This window comes from Streptopelia decaocto (genome assembly GCF_964273445.1).
Source record: "Streptopelia decaocto genome assembly, chromosome: 2".
In the NCBI taxonomy this organism is placed as follows: Eukaryota; Metazoa; Chordata; class Aves; order Columbiformes; family Columbidae; genus Streptopelia; species Streptopelia decaocto.
Genome location: NC_138655.1, coordinates 94,142,434 through 94,163,706, shown reverse-complemented (window position 1 = coordinate 94,163,706; position 21,273 = coordinate 94,142,434). Strand labels below are relative to the sequence as shown.

The following is a 21,273-nucleotide window of genomic DNA, read 5'->3' as shown; positions in this document are numbered from 1 at the left end:
CAACATTATTAGGTAAAAACTGCAGGAATACCACACAAATGATAAACTCAAGATGTGCAAATTGCAAGATTCTTTAAAGTCCATCTTTTTCAAAAACACTGGACAATGATTTTTTTTCCCTCTTTCCTTTTTCCTTTCTCTTATTTTTTTTTTAATTATCTGTCAGCTCACATATGCCTTTAACTCTTTCTCAAGCATTAAAGTTTAAAAAGTGCCTCCTATTAAGTAGTCCTTTGTGGACAATGACTGTCACATACTAGTTCAATAATTCACATTCATCCCTTTGAAACCACATTAAAACTTTCAGCATCTTGCCTGTGAGAAAACTTTACATAGTTGCATGTAGTTACAGTGTTGAAGAGATTTGTTTGTTGTTGTTGTTGTTGTTGTTGCTTTCTGAGCAGATTAAAGTGAGATACAGTACGTACTGAGTGTTAGACCAGGATGCTCAGTAATAAAGTGTGAACAGCATTTTAAGTGCTTAAAGACATTCTAGGTTCATCTCCAACAGCGGATTCCTGTGTCACACCGAAATCTGAAAAAAAGTGGCACCAGTTGTCCATAATCATGAACTCAAAACAGTACTAAAGACAAAGGATTTGCAACCTAACTGCGAACAACGGATGCCTGTGATCTCCCAGGGGCAGTACGCGTCTACCTTGTGGAAGCAAATGTCAATGGCGTAACCCGGTCGGTTTGTCTAACACTGCACAGAAACAGGAGCGAGCCTGAGCCAGGCGCATCTGTGGAGCCGGAGGCCTCCTCACCCACACCCACGCACACCCACGACACACGCACCCACCCACCCACCCCATCGCCGGCAAGGAAAACCTTGCAGGGCGACTGGAGCAAGAGCCTGTACAGCCTCCCCATCTGCTGACTCCGGGCAATGGAACTGCACTAGCAAGCAGAAAGGAAATGTTGGTGTGGCAGTTGCTTTAGGAATAAAAATCAGTGCAGTCAGACCCCATGGGGGGAAAAAAATATATATATACATATACACACACACAAATATATATATATATATATATGTATATATATATATATACTGTAGAGCCTTGATTAAGTGTTGGCTTGTTGTTGAAAACATCCGATCCTTTTCAAGAAGACCCGTGGGTGGTGTCCTCAACATCCACCTTGGGTGAGGAAACCTCTTCACCAACCAGACACAGAACCCCAGTCCCTCCTCGGGACTGGTGTGCACACATGCTCACACACACACGCGCACACACCCCACGCCTGACACGCACCTCTGCTACAGTTCCCTTCTCCTCACCTCCCTCCAGAAAAAAAACTAGAACGGGAACCAAAACAACAAAACGAAAACAAAAGAAACAGCGACAAAAAGGAAACAAAATCACAGCTGGACCCTGTCCTACACGAGGTGTTAGAAAACAGGAGCCATGACAACACATTCATTTCCACTAAGGGTGTGTGAAGCAGATACTGCCCCTTCCGTAGCTCTCGATAAACCTAGTCACTGACAAACACTTGTGGAAAAACATATGCACCAGTCTCCTGCATAATACCAGCTGCAACTATAACAACAAGGTTATAACATAAACCTAAAATAAGATGATAACATGTAAATACTGGGTTATTTAGTCTACAGTACAGTAATCTGGATAAAAATGACAAGGGATAGCCTAATTTCCTTTCCCCAAACAACTTTTACTTTCCTACGTTGGATCGACCTTCAATGCAAATCTTAACCTCCTGAGGAATAAAAGAAGGCTTGGGAAGAGTCAAAGGTGGCTCCTCTTCTGATTTCTCTAGTTTTCGTGTTTCGGGGGCTGACCACCTCCTCTTCCTCGTTGCCGGGGGCTTGCTGGGTTCTGTTTTGGTGAGCAAAGGTGCTGCAGGCAATCCTATTTTGTCCGGAAACTTCAGTTCACCATTCTCAGCTAACATCTGTGCGCTTCCCTGATTAATCCCGTTTTCCTGCTCCGCACACCTGTGTCTACTTCCAGCTAGACTGTCATTCTTTGAATGCTTCAGCAAGATGCTAGCTGAGTCCACGGGCTGGCCCTTTTTAATAGAGCCATTCTTCAGGTTCTTGAGTGTGAGAGATATGCAGACGTCCCCCACCGAGAGTTTGGAGCATGGCAAATCAAAGAGATGGCTGGTTCTCTCGGGGCAGCAGGATGACCAGCCTTGTCCAAATACAAAAAAAGGGTATTCTACCAAGACTTCCACGCTGACCTGCAGAAAGAGAAGGGACAACAGAGAGAGAGACAGAGGGAGAGAGAAGGGAGAGCATGAGATCACCCGTACGCCCTCACACACGTTGCGCAGCAGACGGCGCTCGCTGCGGAGGAGAGGGAGGAAACCGAAATTGCAAAAGCAACGCTCAGTTTCTGCGAAATCAGTGCATTGACCGGTGGACTTCACACCTGTCCTTGTCAAATGAGTGTTAATGGTTTATCTGAGCTCGGCGTTTCTTAGCACAAGACCTTGGCGGGAACCGAGTTTTACCTTTATCCAGCTGCTCAGAGAGGCATAAGAGGCAAAAAGGCTTTGGCATCTGGCGAACTCCTTTCCACACTGTACCCTTGTGGTACCTAGAACCTGTCATCTACACCTAAAGACACTTTCCAACCAGAGGATGGTTTAAGGGAAGCTCCCCAAGGCTGCAAGAGGCTCTGGCTCCTGCTCCCAGCTCTGACATACCATTTCCTCAACGACCACGGAAACATCATCCTGATCTCCACCCATACAAGCATATACTTACCAGCCCGAAACACACGAAGCATGCTGATGGGAACCATGAGCATGTACAGAGTTGTAGCTGTAAGAGCGGCGAGTGTGAACCCACCATCCCCCAGCAGTCCTGTTCCCAGTCCAGTTTCTTCCTTCTCACACCTGCTGTCCCACCCTACAGCTGAGTTCACCTCCTTGCCCTTCCTCAGGGAAAGGATCATCGGATCATCTGTCCTCCTCCTCCTGCAGCTCCTGCACTGAGTCTCCTTTTCTGCCCTGTCTCCTCTGCCCCCCACTCTAACAGCATATCTGGTTACGAACCCTATCAAACAGGGAGCTGCAATAGCCAGGAGAACAGACCATCAACAGCTGCCCACTGCTCCTTGACCTTGCAGATGTCAGGCCCTGAGGTCCCAACCCCATACAGAACCTAAACACCCACTTATCTTTGCAGGTGTCAGCACTGCAGCACTCGCTGCACAGCGCTGCGTCTGCAGGCTCCATCAGTTGATGTGGGCCCATGCAAGCCATGGCCCATGGGGCCAAACCCCCACCTGGCACACACCCATGAGGGCTGGAAATTACGACTAATACTTTTTAAAAATTTAGCACGTGTTTTTAACTTGCTGTGCGTAACACCAATAAGGTCTGCAACTCCAAGAGGGTGGCTTATGCTGAAGGCCCGATCCTGGTCTGATGGTGTAACCACCTCCTGCCACTCCGCCTGCCCAGCAGAGCAAGCCACTATAGGAATTTTGAACGTTTAGAGGCACAAGATACTCCCCAAAACACTGATTTCTGTCATATTAAAGCTCTTCCGACCAGAACTGTCTGCCAACAGCCAACTACACACATGGCAACAGTGGAAAGGGACCTGACTCTAGGCCTGGTTTATGCTTTGAAGCATAAGTGGGGGGAGGTAACCATCGAAGACCCATCCTTCAATGCTGCTGGGTAGAAACACTTAAGTGCCAGGATTTGCAGAAATATTTGGCCAGAGCTTGGGACCCTGTTCCACACATATTCCTCTCAGTAAGGCGTCTGACTGGGAGAAGTGGTGCATATCCAGTAACTCCCATGGACTTAAATGGAAACTGCTGTCTACACAGAGTTGTAGGCTTCTCTCCAGGCTTGGATCATCTGGTGGATGCAGTTTTCTCCTTTATATTACTATGTCTCTCCTCTTTCTTTCTTCCTTCCTGCCTGCTATATTTTTTTCTTTCTTTTTATACTTTCCCATCCTTGTCGAAAGCTATTTGTATCTGTGGGAATCATGCATGCTTGTGTGCATTATCCTCACTGACACACAAGCTCCTCTTGATGAGAACACACTTCCACAGCACGTTACTTTTTTTTTTTTTAATGTGGCATCCAAAACACTTGCCTGAACTGTCAGTCACTGAAACAAATCCTGGAATTGGTGGTGGTGATCATGAATAATACCAAGTAATAAAGACGGTGATATGCTGTATTTTCCATGATCTGGTCACAGTGTGCATGTACTACTATCAATCTGAAATGGCTTCTCTCACAGATTATCAGGTGCTTTTTCAGCTGGCTGCTTCTGGATTCAGCTAACTTGGGATTTAAGGCAACCATGAGCAACAGTAGTCAAAGACCTTTTAAGTATGAAAGTCCAGTAAAAACAGCCCCACATAATTTTTTTCTGTCTGCTGCGTTAAAACACAAAAGCTCCTTCCCTCAATATCTTGTCATGATTACTGTAAGAGAGAAAGAACTCTGGAACTTGTTTTCCAACTACTAAGACAATAAAACAAGAAACCAAAATGTTGGTCCCTCTTCAAGCACACCGGCGCTCTACTGCAAGCACATTTCTATTTCTTTTTCTTAAGAATGATTAGTGAAAACCCCCCAAACTCTTCAGTGCAGCCACTGAATATCTGCAATTTTCTATAACCCTTTATAATTGTATTTCTCAGCCAAACCCAGTAGGTAAGGCAGCCAATTCAGACTGCTCAGGAAACTGTGGATGGAGCTGGAACATGGATGCTAAATGCTGGAAGATCTGATGCCCAAGAAATAAATACCTTTCCCATCGTTCAGAAACAGGGCAACTTTAGTCTCGGGACTCGCTGGCAAACCAACGTGACAAGCGCTAAATCAAAAGGTACCTCATAGTTCACGTGAACTGTATTTAAATAAATGTAAACATACATTTTCCAATTGTTTTTCTCTCTGATATTATTAAAATGTGATGAAACTAGGAGTGGCAGGCTGGAAACAAAGAGGAGGAAGCGGTTCTAGAAACCACGTGCAATTAAGTGGTGGAGCTCTCTGCTGAAGGCAGCTTCCCTGGGGGTGCTGAGAGACTCCTCAGGTCCAAAACACAACTGTGTGGATTTGTGGAACAGAAGTTCTCCCTCCAGCAGAGAGAAGACTCTGCAGTGCCACCTTCCCACACAACCTTCCCTACTCTGAGACTTCGGGACTCCTGATCTTCCCTCCACCCCAAAAAACACCAGAGCTCTTATCTGCTGCGCTCCCAAAATTCAGTAACATGCGTTCGAAGACACACCACAGCTGCCCCATCACTTGGAGGAACAAGGACTTACTGCCCCTGTGACAAGGGGACACGGAGACCACAAGAGGGAAAGGCTGGGAGAGATGTCCATCTGCAGCAGCAAAACGAGTCAACATCTCTCTTTCTGTGCCTGTTACGGTGCCAAAGATAATGAAAAGGAGAGCACTGAATAAAAGAAAAAGTAACTGGTTTGCGTGCATGCAGATATACAAGGGGAAAACTAAGCTAGATGATGATCTAAAAAAATATGCACTAACCTAGTTAGGGCTACTAACTACATGATCTAACAGGACTTTTCCATCTCTGGTGTCTATGATACTGCTTTTTTAAAAAAGAAAAATCAAGAACTGTATAATGATCTTTTCTTTTTAAGATGTACTTTAGGAATAACCAGGGACTGAAATGCAGGGATGAAAGCACACATTTCAGTAAACTTATTTTGCATCTCCTGTGTGTTTTGACCTTAACACCAATGGAGGCGAATGGCTTCCGCTTGTTCCTGGCAGCAAAAGAAAGGACAAGTAATAATGATGAACATGTTACTACAAGAATAATATGTGGAATTGCAAAGAGATGCAGATCTGTATGTCTTTTCCTTTAGGCAACCTGAATGCAGATGAATAACAGCTGGACTTTGCGTTCTCGTCCAGTTGATACTTGACTTCTTGCTAATCCAGAGTAGGGATGCTGTGAAACGGAAACCTGCCTCCCTCCAGGGATAAGGCCAGTTATTTCAATGAAAAGGCATGTAGCTTTAGGTCAATTAATCTTCCTCTAGGTTTCCAATACCTGGAAGAGTGTTGGATTCACCAGGTGACTGGAAAATGGGGAAAGGAGGGAGGACAACCTCTTTCAGCCCAAGTGCTGGGCTGGGAGGGGGGCAGCTGTGGGCTTGCAGTGACACAATACAATAGCAGCTGTGCGGTGCCTCCCTGTTTACATTACATTTGTATACACTCAGCTAAAAATAATCTCCTACCTCTGTCCCTCAACTGGCGAGAAGATTAGCTAATGTTTGCAGAGTCTGAAAATACGAATTCATCAATATTATAATGACTTCCCAGAGATGGCTGGGAAGAGTACATAAGTGAGCCAAAGCTAATGATAACAATGCTATTTTTGATACTGCACTTACTCTTTACAACTTACAGTCCCTTGCTAATACTGTTTGAAAAGCTCCCTCCTTCCAGAAGTAAGCATGCAACCAAAACTTGATTGTAATGAAATACCCTGAGAAGCTACACATGCAGATATATTCCCGCTGTACTCCGGAGTCAAGATATATTTAAGTGCAGCGGCACCGCAGTGCTACTGCTCAAAGCAGCACCACTAAATACTGTTCTTTCAACAAGGAGACTTAAGCCCTCTTCATGCAGTCAATTTTTTAACGAGCAATGACTCCCGCATGCCTGCTAGTAAGACTAAATGCTTTCTTATGGCCACGTCAGGCTGAGGGTGAGGTCACTGGAGGCTTCAAGCATGGAGAAACGATCTCTCTCTCTCAACTCGGGCAAGGGAAAAACAGCAGAGCTGTCTCCACTATGCAGGGCTGCAGCTGATCTGGGAAGAGACCCAAGTCCTGGAATCTGCAGGAAACCTAAATTAAACCCCTGTTTCTAATCATATCTCTACGTGACTCGCCCTCCATTCTGGAAGCATCCCCCGTGGGAAACACAGCTGGGGAGTATTTTGGCAGCGATGATGTCAGCCCACTCCTGATAGGCAGAATCCTGCGTAAGGTGACACTTTGCTGGGTGAGACCCGTGTGCCTGGCCCCGGATTTTTACAGCCTCAGACTCGGTTTGCTTTCTGCCAGAGGATGGCAGTCCACCCCCTTGCAAAGGCACTCCTCCTGGAGCCTGGAACTGCAACACATCCCCTGCGCTGACAGATCTGCGAACGAGACATGACACAAATGCTACCTGCTAATTTGTACCTCTTCTGCTAGTGCAGAGACCGGTGGCCCAGCTGCACGGAGAGAAACGAGAGCAAGATGAAAATTGCAGATGGGAGATTGCTGCCTTTGAAATCTCATTATTCAAGGCACTGGGGCAAATTATAGGAACTGGTCCTGATCCAAGGACGGTTCCTCTAATAATGAAGCCTGAGATGCACCAAAATACAGTTAAGCGGTGGGGAAAAAAATCACGTCTTTATACTGAAAGCACCAGAGGCCCAACCTCTATCAGCTGTGCAGATGCACACACGTACATGAATAAAAACCACACAGGGAATCTGCACGTTTGACATGAGAAAGGGGATGTGTCACATGTAGCGATATACCATGTGTGCGCAACGGGGGGAGGACTGGCCAGAGACTGCTGTGACTGTAAGAAATTTTTCATGTAATCTGCTTCTCAGTACCATTGCTGTTTGTTTTTCTCCTCCAAACTGTCAGCCTGAGGTGCTTTACTACATGTGTCAGCGTCCAGCTCCTCCCTCCCTCTCATTCTGGTTCTCTAGCACTGAGGGTGCAGCATCAGAGTTGCAGATGCTGCAGTTCCCAGCATTCAAACCACACCAAACAGATTTGCAACAAGATTATTTAAAATGAGTACCTCTAGGAAGCAAAATGCTATCCAGTGTATCTGAATTGTTCCAGCCTCACCACAGCAGAATCTAAATTGCTCAGAAAATGGACAGCATCAGGATAATGCTTTATGATCAGTATGTACTCACGTTCAACCTAAAAATACCTTTGGAAAGTTACAGGTTTTCTTCCTACATTTGGAACCAACGAGAAACAAAGGTCAGAAGCACAGCCTCCCAGTCACCTAGATAGTTTTTCTTTCCAAATTACCCTGAAACAAACAGTTTATGTGAACTGTGCAGTATTTAAACTACCCACAACAGAAGCCTCAGTAAAACTCTGTAGTGCACATCAGTAACTTACATGTGTGATGGAGCCCTTCCCAGGCAGCTCCAAGTTTTTAAGCCATGGAAATTCACTGCCTTGTGCCCTACCTGTCTCTCAAGGGTAGGACTTGAGCTGAATCTACCCTGAGCTTTCTAGTGTGGAAGGTAAAAATCACCTATCAAAATGCAAAATATACCCTCTTGTACTGCTTACATAATTTTATATATTAATGAAAAAACATGAAGAGCATGTAATTCTTCCTGTGGGTTCTCTGGCTATAAGAAAGACCCGGGTTATATGCAAGAGACTAAATTTATCATCAGTGTGACCCTGACGGCTCCCCTGGCATGTTGAGGGGGATGATTTTGGGACCAGAGTTGGACTCACGGATGGATGTAAACAATGAAGAACCAACCTTGCATGGACCCAAAGTGACTGAGATGTGCTGAGAAAAGCTGCACCTGGGGGGGCCACAGCACGCGCCCCAGTCCAATCCCCCCCACCCCATCATGCGCTGCCATTACCTGTGCTCGATGCTCCCCCACCGCAAACTGTATCACGGCAATGCCTGGGCTATGGCTGTCTTCAATCCTCTCCACAGTGCTGGAGTCTATTTTCAGGTCGTTGCTAATTTCCGCGCTCTGTATGAAGTCTTCTGTTTTCAAGTCCTCTACTTTCTTTAGCTCCCCGTTGGCCAGCTGAATGATCGACCCCTTCATGAAGTACGGGGGCAGCGTGGGAGGCGCGGCGGCAGCGGGGGAAGCGATGGACTGCACCACGGGCAGGTGGATCTGCGCCTGCACCATGGTGGCCTGGTAGGCAGGCTGGGTGGTGAGGGGCTCCGCGCTGAAGTTCTCGCTCTTGGGGACGGCGGTGGTGACGAACGTGTGAGGCACTGCTGCAAACTGGGGAGACGACGTGACGATGGCAGGTGCCACTCCCGACGGCTCGACGTCCGCGCCGCCGACCGGTATCAGCAGGGGCTGGGTGCCAGGGATCACCAGGTGCTGTGGCAGGCTGCCGGGGTACCCGATGGCTTGCTGCTGGCCGCTCAGGTAGCCGATCACCGGTGGCTGGGTCCCGGCGTAGAAGGCTGTCGCTGGCAGTCCGACGGGGAGTTGCTCGGAGGCGCTGTGGGTGGTCTGGATGACGGTGTGAGGGGACAGCGTGGCCACCGCCTTCACCCCCTCGTGGCCCAGAGCCTGCTGCGGAGACAGGGCGTAGGACCGGTGGGCTGGCTTTCCTAAGTGCAAGCTTCCCTTGTCATTGAGGGCTGAGGGAGAGGTCTCACGGTTGGTGGCCTGCTGCACCTCCATGTCCGCCGTGGGCGTGCTGCTGTTGGGGACCACCATGACGGAGGTTCGGACACCTGAGGAATCCCGCACACCGTACTCGGCGGGGCTCGAGTGGACCACCACGTGCCTGGTCTCGTAATGATGGGGAGCTGGTTTATTGCCTGCTTTGACCAGACCCATGTCGGCAGAGGGCGAAATGCCGTACCTCCGGCTCTTCTCTATCTCGCCGTTCAGTACCTCCTTGGCCTGCATCGCCTGCAGCCGGCTGCTGTCAGGCTTCTTGGGGGTATCCCTGGTGATAAAGTGGCCCCCTGAGTCGGTGTACTGCACCACCACTTGGGAGGAAGGGCCGAGGGCAAGGGCGTGCGGGATTACTGTCTGATGGGGGTGCAAGGGGACTGGGATGGTTGGAGGAGAGACGTTTCTGACAGTGCTCTGGGAAGAGCTGGAAATGTGGACGTACTGGTTCTGCTGGGTGGGTGGAGGAGACCCGGGGGCGATCAGTCCAGGCGTCCTGACCAGGTGTGGCTCAACTTTGTGCCCTTGCTGGCTTAAGGTGCTCATGCTGGCCAGCAAAGTGGAATAAGCCTCCAGCTGGGAGCGCTGGGATGGAGTGGTCGCAACAGCCGTGGCCGCCGCCACAGCGCCGGTCGCAGAATTGGCTGTTGGGGAAATCAGCTGTGAGGGGATGAATCCGGTGTACGAGCCGCTGTACTGGGGCCCGACGAACTGGAAGGTGTGTTGCAGGTGTGTGTACTGCACGGGGGAAACAGGGGTCCCTGACTGGGAGAGGGCGGGCGAGTACACCGTGGGGAGAGTGGTGGAGGCTGGAACGGACCTGGGTGCGCTCGGTGCGGAATAGTCCAGCCCTGCAGACAGCGACTTGTGCAAACCCTGCGGCAAGCCCGCCTCCGCCGACGACGTCCCCCCCGGCCGGTGCCTGCCCCCCAGGCTGCCCTGGCCGCTGGGTGTGCTGGGGAGCCATGATAGGTTGTCCGCACGGTGGTTTTCATTTGGCAGGACCGGCTTCACGTCCGAAGGCAGGCTGGTAGCAGGGATTTCTCGCTTCTTAGGTGGCAGGCATTCATTGCTCCGCTCTTGGTTGGATTTCATCTTTCGCCGTCCCCCCTCCACTGTGCTGGATTCACTGTCTGGCTGGCTCTGATTTCAGTCTGATAAATGGAAAGTCACATTTGATTTCTGCAAGGGATCCAGTGACTTCATGAGGAATCATCTCCCCGTGAGCACGATTCTCTGGCGGCTCCTCTGGATTCTGCAATGAGAGGGTGGGCAAGTGAGGAGGGAGTCACACTGTCAGTGCTGGGAAATGAGAACAAACGAGCAGACACCCTGAAAAAGCAAGTGAGTAAAAGAAAAACCTCTGGAAAAAACAAAACTGGTCACGCATTGTTGCTCTTGTGTCAAGGAGCAGTTGACAGCCGCACTGCAAGCAGCAGCAAAAATCTGCTAACGCATCACGAAAACAATTAAGACATTATAGGCAGATCAGAAACTCTCTGGCCATAACTTGCCACATTTAACAGTGGTCACTTATTTCCCAAGGCTCACTTTCTCCTTCCTCTGGGAAAACCCTCCATGTCTCTAAGGTGCCCGATTTGCTCTTCCAGCCTCTCCTTCCTCTGCAACGATGACGTTGCCTTCACCCTGCCGTGTCCTAAAAAGCACGGGAGCGTGGCAGGGTGCCCTGAGGAACATGCACACACAAAATATTTACGTTAGCAACAAGCAGCTATTAGTGGTGTGGAGGGAAGGTGGTGGGTCACTCCTGAACCTTTGAACCCCAGAGTCACCTGCAGGGTTACTTAATACCACACTGGGCACGGATTCGGAGGCAGCAGCTGCCCCTGCCGTCGTCCCCCCATGCCATGGCTCCTTACGGGCACACGTGCCCTTCATCTACCCGTCTGGCAATGAACCTCGGCCACACGATCTGTTTACAGCAGCAGCCCAGAGCCAGAGACGGCTGTCAGCCAGGTTTTTAACGTGTGGGGTTTTTTTCTGCCCTCCCCCCATGCTTTGGACTCCCTCTGCTACTGCCACATCACACCCAGGTGCCCGGGCAGGGGTCTACACTGGGAGATGCCCCCCACCCAGGCAGGTTGGTCAGAACCAGGCACTGGCACCATCTCCATCTCCGCTGGGATCCCATCCCCCGGTTTCTTAGTGACTGCCAGAACAGGGAGAGGCTGCGGGTACCGTAGTCGCGGTCACAGCCACAGGTCCAAACCTTGAGCAAACTCAGCCCTGGGGGTGCCTCTCTAGGACTGCTTGGAAAAGCACATTTGGGTTTCCTGATCCACACCAGGAGCCCCTGCCACTGTGAAAGCTCACTGTTTTATATTGGGCTGATTTTGTCCAAAGTAGCTGATTGCTTTGCAATCACTTAATTCAGTGACTTCAGCCACCCAAAGGCAACAAAATCAACAAAGTCTTCCTCACCCTTTCACTATCTGCTAAGGAAAACACTGTAACTAAATCACATCATGCTTTGAAAAAAAAGCAAAAGGAGCTGACAGTCTCCCCCTACCTCCCTGAAACCTGCCTCGCCTTCTCCCAAAGCAAACTTTACGCATAGTGAAACTCTTCCCCACCCCTGTCCAGCCACCACTTGTCACCTGCATTTCTGGCTGTTTTGAAAGATAGGAAAGAATGGGTGCTAAGAAATAGTGCACCTCACACAAGCGGCATCCTAACAAGAAAAGCGTGCATTACATGAAAGAAAGATGGAGAGAAAAAGAATTAAGAGTGGATGAGAAAGAAGATGGAAATAGCATATAGCCCACTATAAAGTGAATGCTGAGCAGCAGTAATGATACTTATGGCAAGTAATATTCCTTTGGGGGATTTCTTTCCCTGCTGCCTCGCTTCTAATGAACAATAAGCCTGATGTTTATATTCGTATGCAGTACTTTGAAAACATACTAGACTAAGATTAAACCTATCTTTAAGAGCACTCTTTATGTTTATGGTCCTCCAAGCTGCTGTAAGCCTGCAGGAAAAGTCCAAACCTAACGGTTTGATACAATCAGTCTTAAGTTAATTATTCTGTTTTTTAAATATTGATAAACACCAATAGCCACAGAGCCCGTGGCGGGGTAAAGCACTGTTTCAGGGCAGATTCCCTGTTTTTGAGGTGAGAGCGAGGACAAAAGGACTCAGGGCAGCTTCAAAAGAACAAAGGCCAGCAACACCTTGAGCAGGGCGGCTCAGGGGCAGCAGTACCCCCCGAGATGGGGCTCGGCACCGCTACCCCGACCCGCCAGCACCACCGCCTCGGACAGGGTCCCCGCTGTACCAGCATGGGTCTTCCCCCTCCTCCTAGCAGTTGCTCAGCGTGTCTTGGCAACAGCTAAAATTATTATATTACACATGACTTACGGATTTTTATTTTTAAGTTCGACTAAAAATAAAATCGCCGAGCTCACATTTGCGCAGTCATCCTTGGGTAACTTTAGCTGGCTGTAGCCTTTCTGCCCCGGGCAGTCGGCTTTGGCAGGTCAGTCAGCAGCTCCAGGCCCAGACGGCTGCCCGGGGATGCCATGAGGGGACGCCCTCAACACGAGGTGCTTGTCCTGCTCCCCTTGCCACGGGGAGCTCACGCTGGGCTGGGATCCTCCTTCTGTCTCTCGTGGCAATGGACACAAGCTGCAAACCCAGGATTTAAAAGCCGGGAGCAGAGGGTTGGCGCCTCTGTATGCAACAGAGCAGGGAGATTGTACATGGGAACCGAATATGGACAGCCTCTGCTGTGACGGACAAACAAGGCTCCCCCAAACTAGTTGTTGCGAAAGTCTGAGGTGTCTGGGTTCAGCTTCTCCACATCAAAAGTACTACTGTGAAGATGTATGAAACCTGGTGAAGTTTCACTCTGCCAGAGCTGAAGCAAAGGTTTTGTTCTGCTAAACAGCATTGAGTCTCTGAGTTTTGGGAAGCCTCCAATGTCCAAGCTAACATCCTTCAAAATTACCAAATACTAAATCTTTCAGGGGTTTTTTTGTGCATGTGTAAATCTTTCGTATGGCTGACTTCATCACCACCGGCAACAAAAGGGCTGCCTAAAATCTCCCGGAGAGCGCAGGAGGAATGAACAAGCTTAACAGAGACAAGGGATGAGACAGCTGTAGAGCGGTGAAGACTGCCCCACTTTTCCAAGCTCAAGTACTTCACGGTGAGACTTTGAACTCTAACAGACACAGGACTGGATTTGCAGAAATGCAAATGTGCAGCATAAAACAGCCTACTTCTACTTCGAGACTTAAAAGTAAAATGGTAGATTTTCAGCATAATTCAAGTTCCAGCAACAGCAAAGATAAGACAGGACTGATTTTGCTCAGGAAGCAATGAAAGGGAGACAACCCAAACAGAGTGTCTCCAAGGCAAGAAATACAAGACCTGGTTAAACTGCTCTTTGCTGGCTGTCCTAGAAAGACAAACGCCTGCCTTCCGCAGTGTGCTGCACAGTTTGTTATTTGTACATTTTGGGTTTTTTTAAAATCCAAGTCATTTTTCTGACTCTCGAGATTTCTGTTCTCTTTAACTTCAGAGCTGTCGATCACGATTTGTGAGATATGCAAACGACAGCAAACAGCAGGTGATTTTTCGCTCCCACTTTGTACGTGCGTGGGTCACACGAATGTGTGCGTGTGTGCACGCCTGTGTAATTATGGCTGAGAAGGTAAAGGGGACAAAGAGATCAGGGACAGCAGCTGGACTTTGGTATCTCTGGCAGCGAGTACACATGAAACATTGCTAAAGTGTCTGGACAGCCAGTGTCCGCTGGCAGCCCGCCCACACTCAAATTCCTGGAAAGGCTTAAGGCAGAAAAATAATCACTTGGAGGAGTCACCATCTGGGCTTGCTCTGGTCCCAAAGGGGGTGCTCTCTGGAGCACAGGATCTGCATTTTTCATGCAAAACTCCAGCGCCTCTCCGCAAGGCACTTCAAACCTCACTATGTCTCTCCCAAAACAGTATTTTTCTGTTTATTTCATCTAATAAATTTAAAACTCATGAGAGGATACTGGGTTACAGTTTGAAGGGCTGACCTCCTTTATTTATCTGGAGTTCACTGCAGCAAAGGTAAAAGCAGCAACGCCAGCCTCAGTCCGCACTGCAATTGCACACTGCATCCCACCACCCGGGATGGACCCTTGGAGCGCAGAGGAGCTGGGGCCAGACTCCAAAACCACCGCAGCACCTGGCTATGCAAACAGTCATCATGCAAACTGCCTTCATAAATCAGGTACTTTTTGCAGTCTCGTGATGCAGCTATCATCATTTTTAGGTCTCTAAAACACCTTCAGAAATCTGGACCGTCCTCCTCTCTGGTCCCTGACCTTTCTGCAGCTGCTAACAAACTCACACTGACATTTGTCACCAGGAGCAAGGGCCGGAACCACACACTTGGGTTTAACCCAAGGGGGGCAGCTATCAGCCTCCAACTTCAGGGGTATTCAATTCAAAACAGTTGCTTATTGTCAAAAGCCTCCTTTGATCCCAAACCCTAATAACACACAGATTATCATTGACTTTTTAACTTCTAGCTTCTGGCTCCAGATATGACCAGTAAATTCTCACATTTATCCATGCAATAAAAAAAACTGGGTCTCCCCTCTGTCAGACACTGTTGCTGTGCTGGCAAGTAGACATCAATGCAATGTTCAAAGAGTACACCAGAAAAATAAATCTTTCAATCAAGCCTGACACAGAGTTCTTTTATGTCTGGGGTGTTACCGGGCAGAAAAAGCAGTGCAGTCTGTTGCTCCCGCCTCAAATCACCCACCCATCCTGTCACGATAGGGCGAGCAGGTAATTTCGGCAGCGCTGGAAATCAGTGGGAAGGCACTTTGTACCACCTCTCCCCACCCCCCCAAGGAGTCTGGCATGTCATAGGATGGGATTCAGAGAGATTAAAAGACAGACACACTGCAGAGGGCTCCACAGCTGCATTCTGGCTCTCAGATCTATATTCCAGCTTCCCCCGCTGCTCTACGCCCTGCCCGCTGCCAGTTACATATTCATAGTTGTAACTGCTACAGATTTAATTAGCCTTGCCATGTGCAGCTCGGCACACGCCAACAATAGCTATAGGAGTTTATTGTTCAATCCGACCAATTTCACAGCTCTCTGGCAGATTTCCCAGGAGGGCCAACTGCAGAGATCCATTAAGAAGAAACATGAAAACCTCTACTACAATGTGAAATTCGCCTCCCAAAACTAAAGGATTCCTGATCAACACTGCATCTGCAAGACAGATTGTCCACTGCAGTGTTAGCTCTTATTATGCTTCTGGGAGTCCACCACAGCAAATTGCTACAGGTTTCTGCAGAGCAAGCAGCTCTTCTGTGCATCCCTCCTCTCCCTGGTCAGATCAGACAGCTTCCACACAACATAAAAAGCCAGCGATACAAGCAAACCTCGGCGAGCACACCACTAGATGTGAGATGGCCAATGGCTCAACATTCCCAAGAGACTTTATGATGCAAGTATGTAGGTACCAGAGTTGAGTGAGGAAGCTTTAGGAGGAAAAAATAGTGTAGGACATTATCCCAAAAGGATGGACAGATGATGGAGTTTCATGACAGCCATTTACTCGCTGACATTCATAAATGTAGACGATACAAACTGATTATTAGAAAGCGACTCCAGTGGTTAATTATCCATCCCTGCTGCTTAGCTCCTGAATTTTCAGGATAAGGGGAAGATCTAAGCAGGGCACGTGCCTCCTGTAGTCCTGTTCTACTACAGTTACACTGCCGTTAGGTACACATAGCTATTTTATGTGGTAGGTGCTGGTGATATGTACAAGAATATGGTGCCAGTATTAGCTTTGGTTTTAGCTAGGCTAACTGCTGAATTAAGATTTGGAATTAACTTTCGTAAGTTTGGAGGTTTCTGCCATCAGTTCATCTGGGTACCACCACCTGGTTCCGCAACAAGAAAGATGCCCATATTTTCAGGATCTGTGAAAGTCATGCGATGCTCTGGATGTGCAGTGTACCTTTCTGTGCACATGTAAAGCGATGCAGTTACATGTCAGCCTTGTAGGACTCCTGAGCATCATGGGTGATCTGAGTAGATTCACAGCTGCCTACTCATTTATTCCACTTATTTTACAAAAAAAGTTATTAGCAAAGGTGATCCCTTCTCTTCCAGCATGCTTTGCAAAGAGGTGGTACCATAGAGTGCAGCAGAATTGGCCAGGCAGGCAGGCTGGAAGCAAGGAGGCATTTACTCCAGAAGCTGCAAGCCAACCCCACGGCAGGGCTGTGTTGGAGGACTTTGGCCATCCTGCCACCCTCCCAGCCCACCCCGTGGGCAGCACTCTCGTTCCTCGGCACAGAAATCCCCTGCCTCGCAGTGCCAAAGCTGGGTGCTCAAATATCATGAGTCAGGCCCTGCTTCTTGCTCTTGAAAAACATGATACTGGTTTCCAAATCGAAGATCTCTTAAAGTGATAACGGTGGAGGTTGTTTGCTTTTTCACTATTTTTACTTTTAACTTGACCTTCTGCTGTGTGAGGCCTTTCAGGCTCGAGGTCTCTAGCTTTTCTCTGCAACCCACAAAAACAGAAGCTTACTATTCTAGCCAAAAGTGGAATTTCCCATCTCATCATTTGACACCAAGAACTGCAGTTTTGTGAAATAGCATCAGATATCTAGAGACTAGTGACAAAAATGCAAGAGCTGACAACGCTGATCACCATGAAATTTCTTTGAGGATGAAGAGCTGGAGCCCAGAGCCCTCTGCCTCTATGGAGGAAGGGGGAGAAGGATTTAGCCACAAAGTAAGGGCCTGGGCAAAGCCATGTGAGTGTGCACAACTTGATGCATGCACAGCAGAAAGTGCACCCCAGCTGACCCTACGAGAAGCACCTCTATCTGCAGCCACGGAGGAAATACCTGGGGCTGCTTGGGCCTGGGGTTTCATCTCAGGCTGACCGCGAGCTGGATGGTCCAGCAGGCAGAACTGATGCAGGTGTGACACTGGAGCACATTCCAGCAGCTCAACACTTTACCACCACGCCATGCTGAAGCCTTTACAGCCTGACAGAGGTCTGCCAAGCCCCTCCACAACCCTAATCCTGAAGCCTCGCAGGCGGCTGTGCCAGGAGCAGGAGGACCACGAAGTCACGATGTTTGGGAAGGCAGTGTCCCCCATCACCCACCCCCAGCACATCCGGGGGCAGCGGAAGCTGTGGAGCCAACACACACGTTTTGAAGTGCTCTTTCAACCCCACCGACACCAGGATGGAAAGGTGGGTCCCATGGACGCGGCTCCGCAAGTGGCTGGGTGCAGCACCTCACCTCTTATGTCTTGCACTGTGCCAACTGCTGCCAGCGCAGGACAGCTGGTTTACAGGACCAGCTTGTCTGACAGAGCACAGCAATATCCTTTCCTCTTACACCCATCCCCTAGAGGCGCTTCAGCAGCTTAAATGAGTGAACAGAGTTCACTTATAAACAAGTCTAATACCGAAATTACTTTGTTGATGTTTTTCATTTATCTAAAATGTGCCCAGCTACAATGGGAGCTGCCTACACAATTTTCCATTGAAAATTTCACATGAGTGACTATAAGCGTAGCAACACCCACTCGCCGCTCATTTTAACTTGTGACAGAAACTGTCATGCCTGTATGAACACATTTGCACTGCAGATATGTCACACAGGTCTCCTTCCATGTGTCTGAAAATGCTCGCTAACGTTCTCTACTTCTTCAGCAAAGCAAATTAGAGAGACGCCTGGCTTTGCTGCCAGGAGACGTGAATAAGACCCCCATGAAAAATTACAAGAACCAGGGGTGTTTCACCCCTTTGAAGATCCAGCCAGTAACACCACCAAGCAGCAGCCAACTCGGAGCAGCCATTTTACAGATAAGCACAGGCACTTATGGGGAGGAATGTACCTTTAAGCCCTTAAGATAAGAGGACGGTGTGAGAGCACAGCTTTAGGGGCAGATTTGGAAAGGTCAGCTGCATGCTCAACGCCTTTCCTTGGAAGTCCTCCCTGCAGACTGCTGCTTTGGTAGATTCCACGTGCTAGCAAATTAGACTATAATTAGTCCATCTGTAAAGTGCGAAACATGAACTGATGTTAAATTCCCCTTGAAATGGATTCCAGCACCTCGCATTCTCCCAGGCTTCATTCAGCAAAGCTTTAACTTGAAGCAATTCCGCACAAGCCCTTGGTCATAGCCCCAGCACACACTTCGTGCCTCGCCTAATCAGGATCACTGACCGTCGCCACCGACAAAACCGAAACGCCAGCAGCTCATCCCAGCCTCAAGGCACACAGCACACACCCCCAGCGCTGCAGAAGGCCAAGAGCAGGTTCAACATTCCGCCCCCCAGCCACCTCTCTGGTTTTTCTTTCTCTAATTCATTCATCTTTTTTCTTCTTCATTCAGGGTCAGCTATGTTTGGGTGTGCCCTGCAGCCCTCCCCACTCATCCTGCGCAGACCCTCAAACCAGCAGTCTGAGCACGGGCAATGTCACAGGGCATCAGTGCACGTATGAACGCACGTGGGCAAAAAAAAAAGACCCACGCCAGACAAACTCTTCTGCACCTTCTCTCCCTATAAAATGCTGGTCCTGGCCTTGCAGCCCACAAAACCAAGTCACTAGTTACTCTTCTGGACTCAGCTTTGCAGGGAGCCTCTCTCCTGTGCCACAGGGAGCATGGCAGGCAGATAAAATGGGCACAGAGAGCCAAATCCATCACCAGCATCACTTGACTGAGGCCACCGCAGTGAGGGCGAGATTGCCCCGACTGCTCTATCTGACAAGACAAGGCAGAAAACAATTAAAAGAAAAAGAAATACTGCAGTTTTATAACGACATAGCAGGCTCCACAGTCACAGGCTCCAGTTGCAATTAAAAAACCCACCCGTTCCAACTACGAATGCAAATCATCAGTGTTGTTCTCAAACAGGGAACGTTGACAAATGAAGGCGGTGTGCTAACAGGCAGTGCCAGTACTCTTAATTTAAGTACGTGAGAAACAAAGGTATGTACCATCCAGGACTGCCGCAAAGAACTCGCTTTAAACAGCAATCAGAAAGTACTGGAAGGGTTTAAAAATTACTTTTCTTACAAAAAAAAATGGTACAAGAAAACCTTATGCTCCCCTTCTCCCAGACAACTGAAGAAGGAACGAGAAAATAAAAATCACACAGCTCCCATAAAGGTTATTTATATAGGAGTTTTGAACTCAGGAACTAAAAACATTCCTCCATTGGACACGTGGGTCCAGTGAATCACAGCTTGGATATCCGAATGGATCTTTCGTAAAACCCACTGAGCCACGAACATGCTTTCTCACCGCTGCGAGCACTTCTGTGAAAGCATCTTACCCATCTGCCACTGGAAATCCACGGCGCAGAGACAAGTGACTCCCCGACACCAGTGAAATGGACAAAAGGATGACAAGCTACCTGCAGCTGGTTTCAGGAGAAAAGACGAGTAATTATTGCAGCCCTCTCCTGTGGCTCATATGGAGCGCAGCATGGAGCTGTAAAGCGTTATGCAAGTCTAATGTGCTGCCAGATCTCTTAGAGCAGGCAGCAGCCAAGTCGCTCCCTCCCACCATTGGCTCAGCTTCATTAACTTAATCAGGTATTCATTCATTCATTCACTCACTCATTCAAAAAAAAAAAAATTACACTAAGCCTGGCAAATAGCCAGTGCCATGCATGCAAGGAGCATGCTCACGTCAGCCACCGGGGCTGGAAGAAAAGGGTGATCTAACATCCCTCACGCTTTGAGAGGGGCATTAGCTCTGCATGCAGCCCGGGAGGCACACGCACCTTTGCCACGGCCTCCCCAAAAGCACGGAGGGCTCGGGAGCTGTGGTGGGGGAGACACCAGCTCTGGAGACCGTGGAATTGAGAGTAGCCTTGTAAGTCAGCGCAGCCAGCAAGCAGCGGAGTAAAGTACTTCCCCAGAGCAATGAACTAATTAATTAATTTGATTATTTAGGGGGAAAAAAGGAATTGTGGCAGGATCAACTCAACTCGTTTTGCTGCAAGGTTCCCACCCTTTCTTTTGCACATACCACATACGTTGCAGAGCTTAATCCAGGCAGAAGGGAACAAAGCAGAACAGAAAGAAAATAAAAGAAAAAAATAGAAGAGGGGAAGCATCACACAACCAGTGTTAAGAGCAAATGGTAATGGAATTCTCTGACTGACCCCCGTATCTGTAAACACAAGACCTCCCACAGGCCTGTAGCATTCAAGCATCAAATAAAGAGTCCTCTCCCTTGCACAGCTCTTGCGCTTGTTTTTCTTATTCTTTACATGTAAGTTTGCAAAGAATGTTATTTCTTCCCTCTAGCTGTCATCAAAATGACTTTCACTGCATTTTTTTTCCAGCAAGCTACAAGAAAGCTGCTTTGTGACTACTCCAAAAAGCAGGCCTTGAGAGCCAGCTCTGACTTTCCTGTGAAGAGTTGCAGGTTGGGCATTTCGGACACAGAGAGGTGTTACATTTCCCACAGCGGATCTGAGCAACAGCGTGGAAGCCATCAGCATCTCTTCACCTCATCCTGCCCTCTGCGAAAAAATACAGGGTGGCAGGTTACTCTGAGAAAGTCCATAAAAGTAACATGGAAATACAAAGCACTGTGACTCCTGTGAAATAGGTTTTATGGTTAAATTATGAAAATGATACACCCTGGTGCAAATGCTCAGCCGCAGAGCTGGCTGACATGCCCCAAGAGCATCCGCACTTCCCACCTTCCTCCAGTGATGCAAATCAGAACTCACAACCTTCCACCTTCTGTATTCATAGACAGCACATGTTCCCTGCAGGAACTCCAACCGCTTCTTCTCTAGCTACTCTCCAAGTCATTACTTAT

General features: G+C 48.5%; 1 protein-coding gene across 4 annotated transcripts in view; it reads right to left on the bottom strand.

Annotated features, from left to right (window-relative positions):
* Nucleotides 1–854: 854 nt before the first annotated feature.
* The window catches only part of ATXN1 (ataxin 1), a 219,145-nt gene continuing 198,726 nt past the window's right edge, over nt 855–21,273 (bottom strand). For all 4 annotated transcript variants that reach the window (XM_082045761.1, XM_082045760.1, XM_082045762.1 and 1 more), the window contains 2 exons: nt 8,624–10,667; nt 855–2,202 (listed from right to left, as the gene is read on the bottom strand). In XM_082045761.1, the coding sequence (XP_081901887.1) occupies nt 1,672–2,202; nt 8,624–10,507 (2,415 nt within the window). In that variant the 5' untranslated portion in view covers nt 10,508–10,667 and the 3' untranslated portion in view covers nt 855–1,671. The remainder of the gene's footprint in view (nt 2,203–8,623; nt 10,668–21,273) is intronic.